Raw genomic sequence first — 21,262 nt, forward strand, 5'->3', positions numbered from 1 at the left:
GGTGAAATGCAAAAATTCTCGTTTACCTAGATCTAGGTGCAGGTTGAACACCACATGTCGTCAAAATAAATCTCGAACCGAATCAGATTGTGGCTTTGGCAAGTAAAACTTCAAATTAAAATTTTCTTACAAGTGCCTTCTTCGCTTTGTTGCACTTTGCCCCCAGCGAAACGCAGTTGCCATGACTCGGGAATCGAACCAACGACCTCGCGCTTAGCAGAAGAACGATGCAGCCACCGAGACGCCACGCGGGACTTCGAAGACACAGTTGGGAAAGCTTCTAGTTGGGGCTACGTATGCATGCAAGACGGGGCCACTCACCAAGGGCCTTGACTGCCTCAACGTGGCGCTCGGGACACATGCTGGCGGTGAACTCGAACACGGCTGGTGACGTCATCACCACAGAGAGACCGTGAGGCTGCACAGGGTGGAGGCAAAGTAAACAACATTTACAGTGGAGTGAAGGTAATCTGTAGCCCATGCCTGACAAGTTTGGTAGATTATGCAGGACAGTGAATCAAAACGAAAGCAAGAAACAGCCTTCTTCTAAGAGACACACTCGTGGCATTCAACAAAACAACACTAAAGTTGCCGTTGAAGTTATAGTTATCATGGACACAAAAGTTCTCGGTCACACTTTTTTTTTTTTTCGCTTGTTTAGGTAGCTGTCGACTGATTCCCGCTACGAAGCCTCAATACCTTGAAGCGGCAAACAATTTAAAACAACTTTTCTGTGAGTCGTTCAAAATGAATTCCAAGTGTAGTGTGGCTTTAGACAGGAGGGTTTACGGTAGCCCGATTAAAACATAGGACAAAAGAAGACACACAGGCACACATACGGCGCCGTAAACCCTCCAAGATGCATTACCAACAAGCCCACATTGTAAACCTCGTGAACTTTAGACAGGAGACTCATTTTCACGTCACCAAAAGTGGATCTGGTGTTCATGTGGTGTAACAAACAGCTCAAGGGTGTACCAGTCAGCCCAGTGCAGTGGTTTAAGGCCGTAGAATGACCACGCTGCTGAAAGCTGCCAAAGTGGTCCTTCCAATTGCGCGCTTCTCTTGAAAACGCAGGGGAACCATTGGCTCTTCTCCTCTGGTCGAGTGCTGAATGAACTCGGCTTTTGGCGACACGATTATGGAGTTTATGCAAGATGTGTCTGGTACCACGAGACCATCACATCAAGTTTCAGTGACGTGATAGCAACAGCAATTACATGGACACCCGGGGCGCATTTCCGCCGTTGCCGCCGTCTTCGCCATGAGGTTCCGTATCCACGGGCGATAAAATCGTCGCCACGCCCTATGCTGTATGTGCGAGTGAAAGCGTGCGAGGGTGAGCCAGTGATCGCGGCTCAATCTCGCACACGCAAAGGAGGCAAGTGGGAAGGAAGTGTGTTGTCTTCCAGTCGCGCGCAACGCTCCGGAGGGAGGGTAGGGAGAGGGGGGGGGGGCATTTTACTCTCTTTTTCATGGGAAGAGAGCCCGATGGCTCTTGTTTACATTATTATGAGACCACTTCTGAGCAGCAGTTGCAGGAATAAGGACGCCTCTTAAATATCTGCCTTTTCTACTGCAGACCGGCGCTAACGACTACGTGGTTCCCGCTGTCATCATCTTGCGCAGCATTCTTCCATGTGTAGCTGCTTTCCTGCCTGCACGTGCTGCCTTACTGCGCCTGCGCCGTCTGGCTTCAAGGGGATATAAAAAGAACCACTGAGGCATTCGGTCCACTTCTGAGCAGCAGTTGCAGGAATAAGGACGCCTCTTAAATATCTGCCTTTTCTACTGCAGGTTGGTCGTTTCTTATTTTATTTTTTTCGTCCTATTTTGCGTATCTACCTGCGGCTGCTGCTCACCAGTGTTTCCTTGAGTTATTGCCTGTACTGTAACATGCCTTCAAATGCTGAACTTGCTAAAAAAATTGAGCAACTTGAATCACTGCTTAATAATAAACTCGATAACCTTGTTGATAGCCTTGCTTCTAAGATTGCAAAACAGCTTGATGACCAGGGTCTTGGTAACCTTACGTCGCTGGCTGACAGTGTGCGTTACATGAGTGACCAATACGATAAAGTGCGGACGACTGTCGCTGAACTGGTAGATTCAAACAAAGATTTGAGGGCTCAAAATGAAGCGCTAGCCAGGAGAATTGCAGACATGGAGCAATACAGCCGGCTAAATAACATTGAAATCAAAGGCATCCCCTGTACGCAGGGTGAGGATTGCGCTGTCATCTTGAAAACAATTGCTGAAGTTGTTGAATGCCCCATTTCATCGTCGGATATCGACGCAGTTCACCGTGTCCCCAGCAAGACTGCAGAAAAGAGCATTATCGCTCGTTTTTGCTCGCGTGACAAGAAAAATGAATTCATTCGTAAAGCTCGTAAGGCATGTTTGCGTACGTCTCAGATAGGCCTGACAGGAAGTAAGGATAACGCTGTCTATGTCAATGAGCACCTGACCATTGACAACAAATGGCTATTCAGCAAAGCGCTCGCTCTCAAAAAGGCAATGAAATGGCGTTACCTTTGGACCGAGAATTGCCATATCAGGGCGCGTAAAACTGAGGACAGCAAGGTCTTTCGTATAAGTGCCGAGTCTGATCTCCGCATCTTCACGTAGCTATCCATCTGAACAGTTGTCCTTTGCCGTATCTGCTGCTGATAACATCCCTGTATGACGTTGCTCTCAACGGCAGAAGCAAAATCGTTGCTCGCTGATTCTAACTGCTCATTACTACACATCAATGCGCGCAGTTTATGCAAAAACCAAGATAGCATTACGGCCTTTATTGACGCACTTGGTCACTCCTTTTCATTTTTGTGCATTTCCGAAACTTGGCTTGGCTCTTCTGATGGCAACTTATATGGGTTTCGGTCATTCCGATCCGAATACTGTCACCGCAGTTCTGATCGGCACGGCGGTTCGACTATTTTCATATCCTCGGAAACCAAGTATGAAGGTAGGCTGGACCTTCGTTTAAACGTGTCTAACTGTGAATCAGTGTGGATCGAAACTAACCCGTCACCTTCGAGTAATCGCAAAAGTCTAATCATTGGTTGCATTTATCGCTCCCCATCTTCATCTATTCCCGATTTCCTACACAATCTTTCCACTGTTCTTCATAAAATTTCTGCTGAAAACAAAGAGATTTTAATAGTTGGTGATATTAATATTAATTTAATGGATGCTGGTAATAGCTCAGTAACATTTTATAGCGATTGTTTTGTTGGTTTTGGGCTTGAGTCTCTAATTACTTCTCCTACTCGATTTTCTGCTTCTGGAACTAATACTCTTCTTGATCACGGCTTAAGCAATATCACACCATCTCCAAGTGCAGGTGTCATTGACATGCCTATCACCGATCATCTTCCCATTTTTATTACTTTCGCCGCAGAAAAAATGCACCATGACACTAGTTATTTCACTTCCAGTTTTGACCTGGATAACTTTGTTAATACAATAAGTGGTACCAACTGGGCGTCTATTAGCACTCAATGTGATCCTGAAAAGGCGCTCCAAAAATTCTGCTCATTATTTTTGAAAGCCGTATACGCTAGCACTACAACTGTCAAATGTAAGAAAAAATTTAAATTTCCCTGTAATCCTTGGATAACTAAAGGTTTGTTAACCAGCATGCGAAAAAAAGATAATCTTTACAGGAAGACTAAAAAAAAGCCGTTCAATGTAAGCCTAGCACATCGCTATAAACAATACACTACCATGTTGACCAATCTACTGAAAAAATCAAAACGGCTTTATTACGAGAAAGAATTCTGCAAGGCTAGAAATAATCCTAAGAAGCAATGGCAACATTTTAATGAATTTCTGAATACACCCCAGCGTAGTATAACCATTGATAAAATAAATTATAAAAATGAAACCTGCACCGAATCAACCTGTATAGCCAACTCATTTAGTAATTACTTCTATGAAGTGCACAATAATAACCCGATAGCCTCTTCATATCCGTTAAAGCGTTGCAATCATACCTTCTTTCTTTTTCCTGTCTCAGCCGATGAGCTCTGTTCGGCCATATTAAATCTGAAAAAAACTAGCCCAGAACTAGATAATGTCTCTGCCTACCACTTAAAACTTGTTGCTCCTCGTATTGCTGAAACACTGAGCCACATAATTAATCTAATTTTCAAATGTGGCATCTTTCCCAGTTCGCTTAAGAAGGCCAAATTAATCCCTGTTTATAAAAAAGGTGATAAATCTCAGGTGTCCAATTATCGCCCAATCTCTATTTTGTCCTCCATTAGTAAACTTATCGAGAAATTATTTCTGAAGCGTTTAAACAGCTACCTAACAAAATTTCAACTATTAAAACCTTGCCAATTTGGTTTCCGTCCTGGCAGTTCCACCAGCTTAGCTTTTATAGCATTAACCGATTACATCAATTCTTCTATTGATAGAGGTGAATTCTTTGGCTCAGTGTTTCTAGACTTTACTAAAGCTTTTGACACTGTTAATCATCCCATTTTGTTTAACAAACTAGAATCATTAGGTATAACAGGTCCAGCTTTAACTTTTCTAAAAAATTACTTACTTGACCGCGAGCAAACAGTCTGTGTAAGGGGTGCTTATTCCGAATCAAAAGTAATTAATCAAGGGGTACCACAGGGCTCAATACTGGTACCCTTGTTGTTTTGCATTTACATTAATGACTTATCTGATTTTCTTAGTATTTCTAATACAATCCTATATGCTGATGATACCACCATTTCCCTGTCAGACAAGTCTTTACCAAGCTTACTCCTTAAACTGAACAATGAACTAGCGAAAGTCGTAGAATGGTGTCAGTTGAATCACTTAATTTTAAACCCGGTTAAAACTCAGTTCATGATATTTAAAACAAAACAGAGGATGTTACCTTGTATACCCCAAATTACCCTCGACAGTCATTTTATTGCTGCCGCGGACTGTGTGTCATTCCTTGGCATACAACTAGATCCTAACTTGAAATTTACTAATCATATTGCACTTGTTAAACAAAAAACAGCTTACGGCATAAGAGCATTGATTAAATCACGAGCATTTTTTTCAGAAAACGCATTACTATCTCTATACTTTGCATTCATTCATACTCATATCACCTACGGTATTGCTTCCTGGGGAAACACATATAGCTGTCACCTCTTGTCTATTCAACACATACAGAACCAGGCCATTCGCATAATCACCAACAGTTCCTTTTTTTCAGATGCTCTCCCGCTTCTTAAGGCTAACTCTATTCTACCTGTATCTGGCTTGTTTAAGTATCATTTAAGTATTATCTTCTTTAAATTGCTTAACAAACAGCTTGCTTACGAATTTGTAGACTTCAACTTACTTACTAATACCAATTCCACTAGGTTTGCTCATAATAACAACTTTCTCCTACCTAAATGTAGCACCAACTATGGAAAAATGACGTCGTCGTTTTCAGCGATCAAAATGTGGAATGACCTACCACATTCTCTTAAACAAACATCATCATTGAATACATTCAAATATGAATTGAAGTGTTTTTTTCTTTGTAAATAGTTTCATGCCCGATAATATGTTGTCCTGTATAATTACGCCTGTTGATTTCCTTGTTTTTTTTTGTATCTTACCATTGTATTGTATTTTACGCGTTCTTTTGTCTTCTTTCAACGTTGTTAATTTTGCTGCTTTAACCCATGACTTGTATACATTTTTTTTTTTTTTAATTTTAACCGAGGGTCCCGTTGCAGTCTTTGACTTTGGGACCCTCGTCTGTATAGTATCGTTTACATAATCATTGTATTGAATGGATAATAAACTGAAACTGAACTAAAAAAAATAAAATAAAAAATAACTATGAAGGCTCTCGACAGGTGGCGCTAGTGGTGTGTGACAATCGTCATTGGATTAAAAGCAACGCAAATGATGCCAACCACACACTGGCTTTTCGTGACTGATGCTTCCTTCCAACCATTTTTCTGCACTCGCCAGTGAGGATGATTTCGAGCTTCAGTATAAAAAAAGTGAGTTACCTATTAGGGAACAACCTACGACAAAAATGAGCTCCAAGAAACAGCTGGGTAATTAGAGTGAAGATGACTTTCACAACTGCCAATCACCTGTTTCTTGGAACATGCACTGAACAGGTAAAGTCTCAAGGACCAAGCGTTCAGACAAACCGGCGCAGTATGTCTATTACTCCTGCATAGAACTTGCTTATGGCTTTCTCAAGGTTTGCTGCTTATTCAGGCAACAATGCAAGAACAGATTGTTGTGTCTAGGAGGCTAACGATGAGGCACGAACCGATCATCAGGCCCTTTTTCCCCAAGCACACTGCGTTGGAAAATTGATTCATTCATGGGATTTAACCCCTTCTGTGCCACGCTATCTATTATCCTGAATTCTTACCAAAAATGGTGCAATTATTTGTCTCCCATTGCCAACATGTTATACTTCCTCCACCAGAATAAACTTGCTCCGGCTTGCGACTACCCCATGGACTGTGTGCGGCCATATATCAGAAGCACGACAGAGCACTGAGACGAATCCAGCTAGCTCATTCATGGCATTGCTAGAAAATTAAATGTACTGTTGACAAGCTGAGCTCGTCTTTGGCCGTTTTTAGCAGAAATGCGTGGGCGAACCCAGCTTGTTCATGGCATGGAAGGGGTTAATGCCTCAAAGTAATAACAAAGCTATGACAGCCCCTGCAGTGGTTGGCTCTGCCTTAACCTTGACTGCTTACAATACTTTCATCACCATCATCATCATCATCAGCCTATATTTATGTCCACTGCAGGACGAAGGCCTCTCTCTGCGATCTCCAATTACCCTTGTCTTGCGCTAGCCGATTCCAACTTGCGCCTGCGAATTTCCTAACTTCCTCACTTTACCTAGTTTTCTGCCATCCTTGACTGCGCTTCCCTTCTCTTGGTATCCATTCTGTAACCCTAATGGTCCACCGGTTATCAATCCGACGCATTACATGGTCTGCCCAGCTCCACGTCTAACTACACAAGTAGAAAGCTTACGAACACACATTATAAACAACCATTTCTCTGCTAGGTGTACAAAAACGTCACTGAACAATGCACTCAACACGGTGCATAAACATTCATTTACTTAGATTTAAGTACACATGTACTGAAAAATGGTTGTTTATAATGTGTGTTCGTAAGCTTTCTACTTGGTTACTGTGTATTTCATAAAATATGTTACATGTAAACTCCTACACCACTGCTTCTTGATACCTTTACATTTCTGAGAAGTGGTGGGGCCAGTCATGCTGCCGTAATGCAGCTTTCTTCCCCCACTACCCATGCCACTGATGTGCAGTTCTGTCAGGTACCGGTGTGGTAACAATAAGCATCAAGCTAAAGTGTGACTGCTGTGGGCAGGCATCGAACCCATGGCTTGGTCTTCAGCAGTAGAACACCGTAGCTACAGAGCCACCGCAGTGGGTCACACGCCACTGTAACCCTTGTGGGGACTCTGGCTCATTCTGCGGGCGCACAAAACGACATTACGACAGAAGGAGCAAGCTGAAGAGGAAGAAGACCAGCACAGTTGTGCCCACGGGCCTGCTAGCCAGTGCTCGGACCCTAGGCTTACCTACACCCTTTACAGAAGGGCATACTTACTGACTACTGCGTACTTACTGCATGTGCCTGCGTGACACACGTAGCACATTCACAGCATAAACGGGAGGCGTGCCTCCATAGGAGCTCCATTTTCAGCAACACGCACTAAAGGGTCATTGCGGCGAAGTCTCTTTGTTTTGCTTTCACAAAATGATCTCAACTGTCTGCCTGGCATCAATGGCGAGCCTGTGCTGCTCTACGCACAGTGGTCTACTGAGCCCGACGTTGCCTGGTTGCAGCCGCGGACATAGCTCTACGATTCACTTCTTCAGCAGCGGTTCATACCTTGCGGGGAGGTGTCATAAAGTGCACCGAAGAGTAAACACAGGTACCCCATTCCTAGAACAGTCACTAGCCCAAGCTCTGAGGGCCCTCCTGGAGTTTGCCGAGCCGGCCGAACTTGCCTCGCTTTAGCCGGCCTCCACGGCCACCAGCGTAGACACTCGTCATGGACATGCTGACGCTTGCCTCTTTCCCTTCTCTCGCTACTTAACTATACACCCTCTCTCACCCCCTCCCTAGTCACTGAGCCGTGCCCCGACATGGGAGGCAGAAAACAGTGACTCTTCTCTTTCCATCACAATCACTACTACTACTACTACTATCCAGACCATGCGGCACACATATCACATCTCTTGACATGCGGCACGATGCGATGCTGTTGATGATGATGATTCAATGGCATTCTCTTTGAAACGGGGCGGTACACAATACATGTTTCTTCATTCAAGCATTTTGTGTCATCATCATCAGCAGCCTATATTTATGTCCACTGCAAGATTTTTGTATTCATCTCCTTAAACTTCTTTTAAAGCAAAGCTTTCTGTGCCTAGTCGAAATCGTATATGGCTAGGTAAAATCACCTGTGAACAGAAAATTATCATCATCAGCATTGGCTCGAGCGCTGTCGTCGTCTTCCGCAGCTAGCTTATTCGCTCATGCTCGGCACGCGCTCGTGCCACTGCGCCGCGTTTGTCGTCGTCGTCTGCTTCCACAGCTGGCTGCGTTGCCGCTCATCATTCCAGCCTAGAATTCCACTTTTGTCATCGTAATGAGGAGGCCGCGTTTACGGGGGTATGAGCCATTGCTTAAGGGGGCATGAGCCATTCATTGTCTTACGTAACGGACAGATTTAATTTTGAAGCAATTTAATTTCGAAGGATCGCAAGCGGCAATGGCGGGCTAATGCTGCTAACCAAGCCGCCAAGCGAACTTGAGACATCGAACACAAGCGACACCGGCGGACTGCAGCCATACCGTCAGTGATGTCGTTCTCTCCTTCGCAGCCGAACATAACCTCCCAATTGAGAAATACTTCAATGAACCCTCTGAATTAATGCAGTGATAAGCACCGGGGCCGCACGTTTCAGCTTCACTGGGTTACCATCTTAACCAAGTGGAAGGGCTGACGAATTTTCTTCTTCCTCAAACCTTCTACTATGTACCGCTACCTGTGCATCTGCTACATGGCGTTCTACCTGGTGAAATAATATGCAACTGCAATGCAAAGTGCGCACGTATCGATGCTGTGTGGCGCGCATGTCACACCGCGTGTCCACTCAGGTGCTAGGACACGTGTATAGGGCATTTTTCCGCTACAAGCTAGCAAGCGCTGGTGTGGCTCAGTGGTAAAGTAGCCGACTCCTGCACAGAAAGCCCGGGTTCAATCCCAGTGAGAACTATTTTCTTTTTTTTTTTGCGACTGACACTAGCGGCGGCGACGGACAACATCGCCAACTGAAACGGCTATTGGCGTGAGCCCATAACAGCTTACGCTGTAAAAAGACAAACAATGAGCCCAAATGCAACCAAAACGTGCAGTAAGGCCTACCTTTGTCACAGTGTAAAACAAAATTTACAGCGAACCTGTTAAGGGCAGTAGTTCTGAAACAGTTTTCATGCAGTGGCGTGGTCGATATCAAATGCAAATGCAGTGCAAGGTATGTCAGAGTTCCAAATTCACTTGGAAACGTAATTATCAATGCTAATAAAATGTTATAAAATAAAAGATTCCTAGCGCATACTTCATTCGAATAGACAACGGCTTGCTGATGCAGACTTTTTTTAGTCAGTAATTCTGTAATTTTTTGTTTCTGTCATTTTCTTAATGGCATCATGTTGGAAGTCAGTTAGGAGTTCTTACGGCTGCAGCAGTGAAAGGTGTGGGTGTCACGCGACAACCCAGTCGGCGTGCGAGCCATCATTAAGAAGAGCCAGCCAGTGCCACACTTGAACAAAGAAGCCAGCAAAAAGACCCATAGCACTTTGGACGGGTGTGAGAAGTCTTATACAGCTTTGCTGTCTGTGATGTGTCATTTATCGGATTGGCATACATCTGCGAAGCATGTTCTTATTTTTAAATACGTAGTAAACTTGGCCCTTCCGATACAAACCTTTTTCTTGTTCATGCTTTATATAACCAACAAAATTGTTTGCACACCGTCCTACTTGCAAGAGGTTTTTTTTTTTCTTCCGTCCTGAAAGGGATAAAGTCATGCCGAAGGAGAGCTATACAGTCGAACCCACTTATAACGATACCGGTTTTAACAATATATCGGTTATAACAAGGAGAAGCTGCTGTACCGTCAACTTTTGTACGTTTTATATGGTGAAATAACCCGCTTATTACAATGCCGCATTATCGGGTATAACGATGAAGTCTGGCTACTGGGTGTCCATGCCGAAAGTGAATGAAATGCAAACTCCTTGAAAATAAAAAGAAAGGAAGAAATTTGAGCCGTTGCACGCCACCGCGCGCTGTTTTACATCCTTCTTCGCATCACCAGTCTCGCGCGCCTCTGTCCCGTTACGCTTCCACCCCTCCAAACACGAATAGCCTGCGCCAGCTGCTCTGATAGCGCTGAGCTGGCAAAGCGCCGAAAATGTGCGACGCAATCGAGCCAACACGTCGTTAGCATACACTGAAACGCAGCGACGACATTCGCATCGCCATAGTCGATCGTCAGTGAAAATCGTACGGGAATGAACGCAACAGCGGAACGCTTCGTGCCTATTTGCACCTTTAAAGGCTTTGCTTCTTGCGTTCACCGCTGCGCATAGCACTGCGTTGAGCGCGTGCCTTCCAGATAGCGTAGTCACCACCCATAATCGCGTCGATAATGGCCGCAATTTTGGCAAAGAGTAGTTTCGTTTTGACTCGGTACGTGCGTCGACCGTATGCCTTCACAACTGAGTAGTCGCCATCCACGATCGCATCAATAGCGACCGCGGTTTCGTCTGCAGTTACAGCAAACGGTAGTTTCGTTTTGACTCGGTGTGCGTGTCGGCCGCGCGCCTTCAGTAGGTTGTGACAAACAATAATTTCCTTTTTTAGTCACAGCATAGCTGTCGAGGATGAAGAGCACCGTCCACATCGTGATGGGCGGAGGCATGTCGACACAGGCAAAAAAATAATCGTGATGTGCGCGCGGTCGTGAGAAATGTGTCTCAAATGAAGACGCACACTGTGGCCGCGCTGTGACAGAAGTCGCGAGGCCTTTGCTGCTGCGAGCGCTAATCAGTCACGAGATGACGAGAATTGCAGTCGAAGATTTATTTTTCCAGGCACCCCGATATGTCAAAAATTGTGAAATCTGACAAGTAGCTAACATTCAGTCGTAATTTCAGAGGGTGCATGAGGTTGAAGAATGTCAATGGGAATGTTAACAACACACAAAAAACTGTTGAACAAATGGATCAATTTCTATAGGTGCAGTAATGAAAGAGGAGCATTAGTTGATACAACATCGCTTCAATGAAGCGATGTCTCCTATATTTGTTGTGCATCCGTCTCAAAAGCAGCTTCATATAGAAACGCCTTCAAGTCCCTGAAGGCCTTGTTGATGCTCAAAACCTGTTCAATTTCTCACAGAATGTGGAGTTGCAGGATAAATTTTACTTGCAATGACAACCATGGTGCAACGCGGAAAAATGGTAAAGAAACTGCTCAACAAATGTTTGTTAGGTATCACAGTATTCATTCGAAGGGACTTGTGGGTGTAAGCCTGGATATGTGGGTGTATAGGGGGAAAGATTTATGAACTTGTCATGGGCCACCGTTAGAGACGGCTTGTAAACGTGGCAAACAACACACAGCTGAAACATTTTTTTTAACCTAAGAAGATAGGTGAGAAGTGCATCAGCTGTCTGTCTTTGGCGCTGCATGATAATGATGTGGCATATCTTACAAAGTATTTGTAGACATGTGCGTGTGTTTTAATATTGCAATCATTTATGCACTTCATATCCAGAGTGCACCAAATGTCGACATGAATGTTAGCTGGCAGCTCAGCAGCCATCCTGTTGTCCCTGTTCTTTTTTTTGCATTCGTCTTTTGTGCAGCTGCTGTTTAAACAAAGGCACTGACAATAGCCATCAGTGCCAACGCTACTTGCTGTGTAACAGCTCTGACATGTGATCTGCCGCAAAGATATCAAATGCAGATATAAACATAACTGCCCAATTCACAATAGCTGGAAAGAGGATGCTAATCATGATGTTTGCACTTAATTGAGGACAATGTGATGAAAGGCTTTACATGCACAAGAGCTTTTAGGCATTCGCACCTAAACACATTTTGTTCCAGCTCATTCTGGACATTACTATAGTCGGATACAACTTTAGAAGACAGCGGCATTTGCCCCTCAAAGGCGGATGGACACGAGCCGGCACCAATAGGCGCGCACTTCAGGTGACGTCATGAGCCGGACGGCCGGTGTCCCCGCCGACGGAGAACATGCCTAACATGGCCGCCCTCGCTTCGAACTGGGCCGAGTCGCGTCAGCTCTGTGCGTCTCCCTTCGTCAGAGTGAATTGGAATTGTTTGTGGTGGTCTGTCATGCCGGAAATATTGTTACGTAGGAAGACGCAGACGAAAAGCTATATACAAGTATATTTACAAAGAAATGCGCCGCACTTGGCCAAGAAGCCACACCCCGCAGTAGCCTCTAATCTTCGTCGTCGTCTTCACTCTGCTCGCCTCTTCGTCAAGGCGAATACTGTTCCGTAGCACTACCCCCGGCGGCAAAAGCGCCGTCCCGGAGCGATTAAAGGCCGGACTCTGAAGCAGTGTAGTAGGCCTTGAGCCTACTGACGTGCACGACATCACTAGATGCCAGAGTAGACGGCGAGGTCGAACTCACAGGTTCAATTTCATACGTCACAGGCGTCACCTGGCGCAGCACGCGGTAGGGCCCAGTGTATCGCGAAAGGAGCTTCTCTGAAAGCCCGATGTGACGAGAGGGCGACCACAGGAGCACGAGCGCACCAGGCGAAAACTGCACGTCACGGTGGCGGGCGTTGTACTGACGCTGCTGAGTGGTTTGCGAGGCCGTCAGTCGAGCACGGGCAAGCTGGCGTGCATGGTCGGCGAGGGCGATGGCGTCGCGCGCATACTCGCTTGTTGAGATCGCAGCAGGAGGAAGTGCCGTATCAAGGGGCAAGGTCGGTTCGCGACCGTACAGTAAATAAAATGGAGAAAATCCGGCGGTGTCGTGCCGGGAAGAATTGTACGCAAATGTGACGTAAGGAAGGGCGATGTCCCAGTCGTGGTGGTCCTTGGAAACGTACTTGGACAGCATATCGGTAAGGGTACGGTTTAACCGCTCCGTCAGGCCATTCGTTTGAGGATGGTATGAGGTAGTCAGCTTGTGTTGAGTGGAGCAGGAACGCACAATGTCGGCGATAACTTTCGACAGGAAGTTGCGACCACGGTCAGTAAGCAGCTGTCGCGGGGCGCCATGAACCAAGATAATGTCACGCAAGAGAAAGTCCGCGACGTCAGTGGCGCAACTGGTAGGGAGAGCCCGCGTGATAGCATATCGGGTGGCGTAATCAGTTGCGACGGCTACCCATTTGTTCCCCGAAGATGACGTGGGAAAGGGGCCGAGGAGGTCTAATCCAACACGAAAGAACGGTTCCACAGGGACGGTGATCGGCTGGAGATGACCAGCAGGTAGCACCTGAGGTGTTTTCCGACGCTGGCAGGGATCACAGGCAGCAACATAGCGTCGGACGGAGCGAGCGAGACCAGGCCAATAGAAGCGGCGCCGGACGCGGTCGTACGTGCGGGTTACCCCAAGATGGCCTGCAGTGGGTGCGTCATGCATCTCAAAGAGCACAGTTCGTCGTAGATGTTTTGGCACGACAAGAAGATCAGATCCATCAGGGACGAAGTTCCTTCGGTACAGAATGCCGCCGTGGAGGACATATCGGCGAACGGAGGCGTCGGTAGGTGTAGAGCGCAGACGCTCGATGAGTGCTCGCAGCGATAGGTCCCGGTACTGCTCATCGGCGATGTTAGCGAAGTCAGACACAGAGAAAATACCGTTGGCGTTACTACTGTCGGCGTCGTCAGGCTCGTCTACCGGGTAGCGAGACAGGCAGTCAGCATCCTTGTGTAGTCGGCCGGATTTGTAGGTAACAGTATACGAATATTCTTGGAGGCGTAAGGCCCAGCGACCAAGTCTTCCTGTAGGATCTTTTAGTGAGCATAACCAGCAAAGCGCGTGGTGGTCTGTAACAACGGAAAAGGGCCTGCCATATAAGTATGGACGGAACTTCGCAACCGCCCAAACTAGGGCCAGACACTCACGCTCAGTGATGGAATAGTTGCGCTCGGAGGGTGAAAGGAGCCTGCTGGCGTAAGCGATAACACGGTCGCTGCCACGCTGGCGTTGCGCCAGTACCGCGCCAATTCCGTGGCCGCTGGCATCAGTACGGACTTCGGTAGGCGCAGAAGGATCGAAGTGGGCCAGAACGGGAGGCGTTGTGAGGAGGTCGATTAGATGCGAGAACGCAGAGGCCTCGTTATCGCCCCACTGGAAAGGAGTGTCTCTTTTCAAAAGCTCTGTTAGTGGTCGTGCTATTGCCGCGAAATTTTTCACGAAACGGCGGAAGTACGAACACAGGCCGACGAAGCTCCGCACATCTTTGACACACTTCGGAACAGGGAAGTGCCTAACAGCATGGATCTTGCCTGGGTCCGGTTGCACTCCGTGCGCGTCAACGAGATGTCCAAGGACAGTAATCTGGCGACGGCCGAATTGGCACTTCGATGCGTTGAGTTGTAGACCGGCTCGACGAAAAACGTCCAGGACTGCTGAGAGGCGCTCCAAGTGTGTAGCGAACGTTGGGGAGAATACTATAACGTCGTCTAAGTAGCACAGGCACGTGGACCATTTGAAGCCATGAAGAAGGGAGTCCATCATGCGTTCAAAAGTGGCAGGAGCATTACATAGACCGAAAGGCATCACTTTGAATTGATAAAGACCGTCGGGTGTTACAAAAGCAGTCTTCTCGCGGTCTAGATCGTCCACGGCAATCTGCCAGTAGCCGGAGCGAAGGTCAATAGAGGAGAAATAGCGAGCACCGTGGAGGCAGTCAAGGGCGTCATCAATCCGAGGTAGGGGATACACGTCCTTTTTGGTAACCCTGTTCAGGTGCCGATAATCCACGCAAAAGCGCCATGAGCCATCCTTCTTCTTTACAAGTACAACAGGTGACGCCCATGGACTACACGACGGTTCAATAATGTTCTTGGCAAGCATTTTGCGAACTTCAGCGTGAATAACTTGACGCTCAGCCGGGGACACTCGATACGGGCGGCGATGAATAGGAGGGGCATCGCCGGTATTAATGCGATGTTTAACAGCTGTAGTTTGGGCCAAGGGACGATCGTTAAAGTCAAAAATATCGTGGTAGGATAACAAAACGCGGTAGAGCTCACGAGCGTGCTCGGACGGCATGTCGGGCGCAATCATTTTCTGTAAGTCGGCAATGGCACAAGTTGCCGACTGCGATGGTAGAGGAGGATCGGCTGAATTGTCGTCTACTGCAATAGATGCTACTGAGTGATCCTCGAATGAGCAAAGCTGGGCCAGAGACATCCCGCGTGGCAGCACTTGTGCCGTCAAGCCAAAATTGACCACTGGCAGGCAGACGCAATTCGCCGTAATAGATAAAACTGTATGAGGCACTGTGATCCCGTGTGTAAGCAGAACGTCTTGCATGGGAGCCGCGATGTAGTGACCGTCGGGCACTGGTGGGGATGACACTAAGTCAACGTAGGTCAGTGCCGAAGGTGGCAAGCGAACGAAGTCGACAGAACTGAGGCGACTAGGGTGTGGTTCAGAGGGATCCAGAACAGGCAGGTCAAGGCGGAGAGTACTGGCGGAACAGTCGATGAGAGCAGAATGCGCGGAGAGGAAGTCCAAGCCGAGGATGATGTCGTGGGGACAGTGGGCGATGACTGTGAAAAGCACGATAGTGGAGCGATCGGCGAAGGAGACGCGGGCGGCACACATACCAATTACGGGGGCTGTTCCGCCATCGGCGACACGGACAACAGGCGCCGTGGGGGGTGTGAGTATCTTCTTCAGCCGGTTACGAAGGTCAGCACTCATTACGGATACATGCGCCCCAGTGTCTATAAGAGCAGATACAGAAACACCGTCGACTTGCACGTCAAGAAGGTTCAGATGAGTGGGCAACGTCAGTAGAGGATTTGGCGGCGTAGGGAGCAATGCAGCGTCACCTCGAGGCGCTGCATCGTCTAGTTTTCCGGCTGGGAGCGGCGTCCGAAGGGAGTCGGCGAATAGGAGCGACGGGGCTGAGGAGAGCGAGATTGTCGTCGTTGGGGCGAAGGCGAACGAGAATAGGGGCGGTTCGGCGCAGGAGAATCAGTGGCGGCATTATCGGAGCGTGCTGCATAGGGTCGAGAAGGGCCACCTGGGCGAGAGTAGGCAGTATAAGTAGACCGGGTCGGGGAACTCCAGCGACTGCGACAGTGGCGAGAAATGTGCCCGATTCTACGGCAGTGAAAACAAATGGGCTTGTCGTCAGCAGTGCGCCATTCAGATGGGTTGCGGAAACGTGGTGGATAATAAGATGTGGGACGGGGCGTAATCGAAGAAGACGGATGGGTATCAGGGCGATGGGCCGAGCAGACGGTGTGAAGACCCATGTTCGCAAACTCCTGGCGGACAACTGCCTGGATCAGGGAAACCGTGACTGCAGGTGCGTTGGAGGAGCTGGAGTCGAAGGCAGCCGGATAGGCGGCCTCAATCTCACGCCGGACGATCCTGGTAACATCACCAGTGTTGTTGGGACGAGGAGCGTCGGCACAGGAAGATGTCGCTGGGGTGTTGGGCAGACGGGCAAACTGCTGGTCGATACGTCGGCTTTTAGCGAGTTCCAGGCGGCGACACTCTTTTATAACTGCATCCACCGTCGCCACGTTGTTGAATACGAGCAAGTTGAAGGCGTCATCGGCAATGCCTTTGAGGATGTGGGAAACCTTGTCTGGCTCAGTCATGTGTGCGTCAACTTTGCGGCACAGAGCCAAGACGTCTTGGATGTATGTGACGTAGGGCTCTGTGGACGTCTGCACACGGCCGGATAACGCCCTCTGCGCGGCAAGTTGGTGACCGTAGGGGTTTCCGAACAAGTCTCGGAGCTTTTGCTTAAGCGAATCCCAACTGGTGATCTCCTCTTCGTGTGTCCGAAACCAAACTCGAGGTGTGCCACCGAGGTAAAAGAGTGCGTTGGCGAGCATGAGAGTAGGGTCCCACCGGTTATTGCGGCTGACGTGTTCGTACAGGCTGATCCAGTCGTCGACGTCTTCCCCATCTTTGCCCGAGAATACGCCAGGATCGCGGGAAGCGGGGAGAGCGATGTAGGTCGTCGAAGTGGCAGCAGGTGTCGGAGCTGGCTGAGTCGAGCTGTCGTCGGCGGGAGCCATGACGGAAGACTCGACGTACCGTCCACTGCGAAGCTCCGTGACGAGGTACAGGGAACGTCCACCTCCACCAGATATGTTACGTAGGAAGACGCAGACGAAAAGCTATATACAAGTATATTTACAAAGAAATGCGCCGCACTTGGCCAAGAAGCCACACCCCGCAGTAGCCTCTAATCTTCGTCGTCGTCTTCACTCTGCTCGCCTCTTCGTCAAGGCGAATACTGTTCCGTAGCAATATTATTGTGAGCTTACGATGCACAATTTGTGCCGCGTGCATTTGTTCTGAGCCGTGAGCCGGCGAAGAAAGATTGCAGCGAACATCGGTGGCGCTGCGCTGCGCTTCGTGTGGAAACAAGATCCCGCGGCGGCATACCGCTGCAAACAAACATCGTACGTGTTTGTTCCGTGGTGTTTTGTTTTGCTCCTAAGTGAAGTTACGACGACGAGAGTTCGCTAAAGTCTGGTACCTACTGTGAGCGGTGGGTGTGTTTGTGTACTGTGCCCCTGCGTTTCTCGTCGGACGTGGTGAAGTGATGGAGCAAAACCATTATCAGGATAAATGAGAAAAGCGTGCGCGGATGAAACCAACCTGCGAGTTTCTCAACAGAAAAGATTTGTGAAAGCAACCTCCAACGCAAAGATTCGTTGCTGCCAGCTCAGCGTGCAAACGACCGATCGTTGGCAGCAGTGTGATAAGATAGCCGAGCGTCTAGCGGCGTCGTTCGAGTGTTGTGTAGCACCGTCGATTGGTTGCTTTCCACCAATGCTAACAATCAGTGACTAACACGCGCTGCTTTAAGCGAATGTCATTGGATTGTTAACGGTCAGGCGTTTGGAAGCAGTGTTTGTTTCCTTAATGTCAGCCTGAATGCTAATTTAAAATTATGACTGATACACTGGTGCCGTTGCAAGGGAGCTTGGCATGAATTCGCGTCGCTGTGTGGCTTAGAACTCTTCGCTCACTGCACGCGCCAGCTGTAGAAAGCCTGCTGTGACACAATCGCGCATAAGTTGTGCTACCAGCGCTCGACTTGCTTTCCCACAACACAGCTTTGCGCTTTGTCGTGATATGTCGCTACTAAAAAATTCCTATGACAGTGAAGGCAACAGAGCCAATGTGTACATTAAAAAAAAGTACGACAAAGTAGGCACAGATGCTTGTGAACTGACTCCTAATAGTTCTACTCGCGTCTGCGTTAAATGTGTGTGCGTGTTTTCTTGTGTGTTTGTGTATATTTGTTATTTTGCCCTTTTTTGTATTTTATATCTTAGTTTTCGCGCTCGCGTTTGTGTTCATGTGTGTGAATATGTGAGTTCTTCCGTGCGTGTATGTATTTGTTCCTATTTCTATCCTTTATTTTTGCATTTGTTCTTGTAAGCATGCTGCAGCCACGACTTTCTACAATTCCATTAACTCGTCTCATTCAAAGCACCAAGTCCTGTGAATAGCAGGGCTGGTCTCTTCGATGTCATTTAAGCCATTCTCTCTTGTCTACCTTGCCTCCTCAGTCTGCCACCTTGCTTTGTTTTCTCATACTATTCTGACCTTGCTTCTTGTGCTGTTGCTGCAACGTGATTCATCAACTTGCACCAAAGAAAGTTCTATCAGCTGTGACAACAGAAACATTGACAGATACAAAATGTTAAAAGCATCACGTGGCTTGCACAGTTACTTCGTCTCTTTCCCCTGTTAATGTGTTTATGCATCAGTGCATGTGGTAGCTTACCAGAAGTGCACATGAAAAGGTGCCATATTGTGAAACAGCACCTTGCTATGTAGTTGCATTCAGTCTTAATAAACAGATGGTTTTGCTGCCCGTCACATGTGGTGGTACACATAGATAACATTGTGCAGTGGGGTATCATTTCCTGTCATGACGCTTTCATCATTACAAATGCAGTTTTCTAGTGAATGGAGTCCAGCAAAGCAGTGCTGTGAGAGCTTTTGCAACTTTCACCATTTATTACTTCCCCAATATCACTGTCTGAATCTGTCCGTCACTTTGCCTACGGCTTGTAATGAACAAAGTGACTCACTAAAACACGTTCAACTTTACTGAGCATTTTTCCGGTACGTAAATATGACAAAAAAGATGCTAGCAAAGTTTATCACGTTAATAATTGTCCTTGCATTCGCATTACTTGCTCGAGTCAGATTAATAAATTGAAAATTGGCTATGACAACACTTCAATTTTCAGTGCAGACTGCTAACGGAGCCATAAAGCGTGCTCCGACTAATTTCACTATGGGGCGCGTCAAACTCGACGGTGGCTGCCTGAATGAGCAGTTTGGGCCTCACTAAGCTAATGATGTTTTATATTTGTTCTCTTAATCGCATTACTTGCGTGAGCCAGATAACAAAATAAACAATGCAACCACATGAATGTGCTTTGGCATTCAAGCTGCTGACAGTGGCTGTCAGTTTCGTGTTGTCTGCTGCTATTTCACCACCAATCGCTATGACATGACTGCGATTTCCAGTGCAGACTGCTAACATAACCATAAAGCGTGCTCTGACTACTGCTATTTCACTATGGGGCCCGTCAAACTCGACGGTGGCTGCCTGAATGAGCATTTTGGGCCTCACTAAGCTAATGATGTCATATTTGTTCTCTTAATCGCTTTACTTGTGTAAGTCAGATAAGAAAATAAACAATGCAACCACATGAATGGCTGCCCGAATGAGCATTTTGAGCCCGCCAACGATAATCAGGGTTAACAATAGTGTTTCAATTCACATATACCAGCATTTAAATGTGTTTCTATGCCACTTCTTAAATCAAGCACAATGTGTGCAGGAACTTGCTTATCAGAATTGAGCTTCTATTATAAGGAATATGCCATAAATGGAACTGCTTATTTATTTGAGAAGTCACGGAATGGATGGTTGGCTGTTGCGAACCCACCGGCAAAATTTTGGTAGCCCTAATAAGGGCTGTTCTTTTGTTAATAAGAAGCGTTTATGCTTCGTCGAGTGGCTCAATGCCAGACAGCTCGCAGTCGGAGTCGCTTTCTTCAGTGTCATCTTCACCCAGCTGGATGATGATGGGTTGAATGTGCTCACTCCCAGACGTGTCAAGTCTGAACTTTGCCTCCAAGTCCATCACATGCTGAATGCTCTTCCTCCAGTCTTCCGCCGTTACCTGCTTGATTTTCTTCCTCAAGATGACGTCGACCGTGGGCAGCTTGAAGTCTCTGTTGTCCGCAGCGATGCCATTTTTGACCTTGGCCCACACAAGCTCAATGGGATTAAATTCGTAGTGGTACGGCGGGAGCCTGAGTACAATGCAACCGGCCCTTATAGCTGTGTTGTCTACGATGTAGCTCAGAAAGCGTGACTTTACAGATGCCACCAGCTCAAGCAGCTGCTTCTTCATCATCCTTTCACCGTAGGTGATGTTCTTGCTTGTGAGCCACTCCTGTATATTTTCCTTCTTCCAGGCCGTCGTCGGCAATTTCTCTTCTCGCCGGCTATGGCAAGGTGCATTGTCTAAAACAATGACGCTACCAGCTGGCAACTTCTGCAGAACGTCATTGAACCAGCCCTCAAAGCGATTGCCGTCCATTTCCTCGTGGTAGTCGCCTGTCTTTTGGCCTCCGAATATATCCAAGCAGCCGTCGACGAAACCATCCTCGCTGCCGATGTGCGTCACGACCAGGCACTGACCTTTCCCAGAACGTTGTTTTAGACCCGTCGTCAGGCCATTTGCTCGAGCGAACAGGCGTCCGCGCTTCTGCACCACGGTGTCTGTCCACACGATCGACCGAGTGTGTCCCCATGTCTCGTCCAGGTAGAAGATCTTTCGGCCTTCCGCCCGGTAGCGCTGCACGTCACAGAGGTAGCGATTCCGCCAATTGGTGATGTCATCCCGGTCGATAAGCAGCGAGTTGCGGCTTCTCTTTTC

General features: G+C 47.5%; 1 protein-coding gene across 1 annotated transcript in view; it reads right to left on the minus strand.

Moving 5' to 3' along the window:
• The window catches only part of LOC119450830 (hydroxyacid-oxoacid transhydrogenase, mitochondrial), a 96,850-nt gene that overhangs the window by 17,091 nt on the left and 58,497 nt on the right, over positions 1-21,262 (minus strand). The window contains exon 10 of the mRNA XM_037714323.2: positions 322-418. Coding sequence (XP_037570251.1) covers positions 322-418 — 97 coding nt within the window. The remainder of the gene's footprint in view (positions 1-321; positions 419-21,262) is intronic.

Source organism: Dermacentor silvarum, chromosome 4 (genome assembly GCF_013339745.2).
Source record: "Dermacentor silvarum isolate Dsil-2018 chromosome 4, BIME_Dsil_1.4, whole genome shotgun sequence".
Lineage (NCBI taxonomy): Eukaryota > Metazoa > Arthropoda > Arachnida > Ixodida > Ixodidae > Dermacentor > Dermacentor silvarum.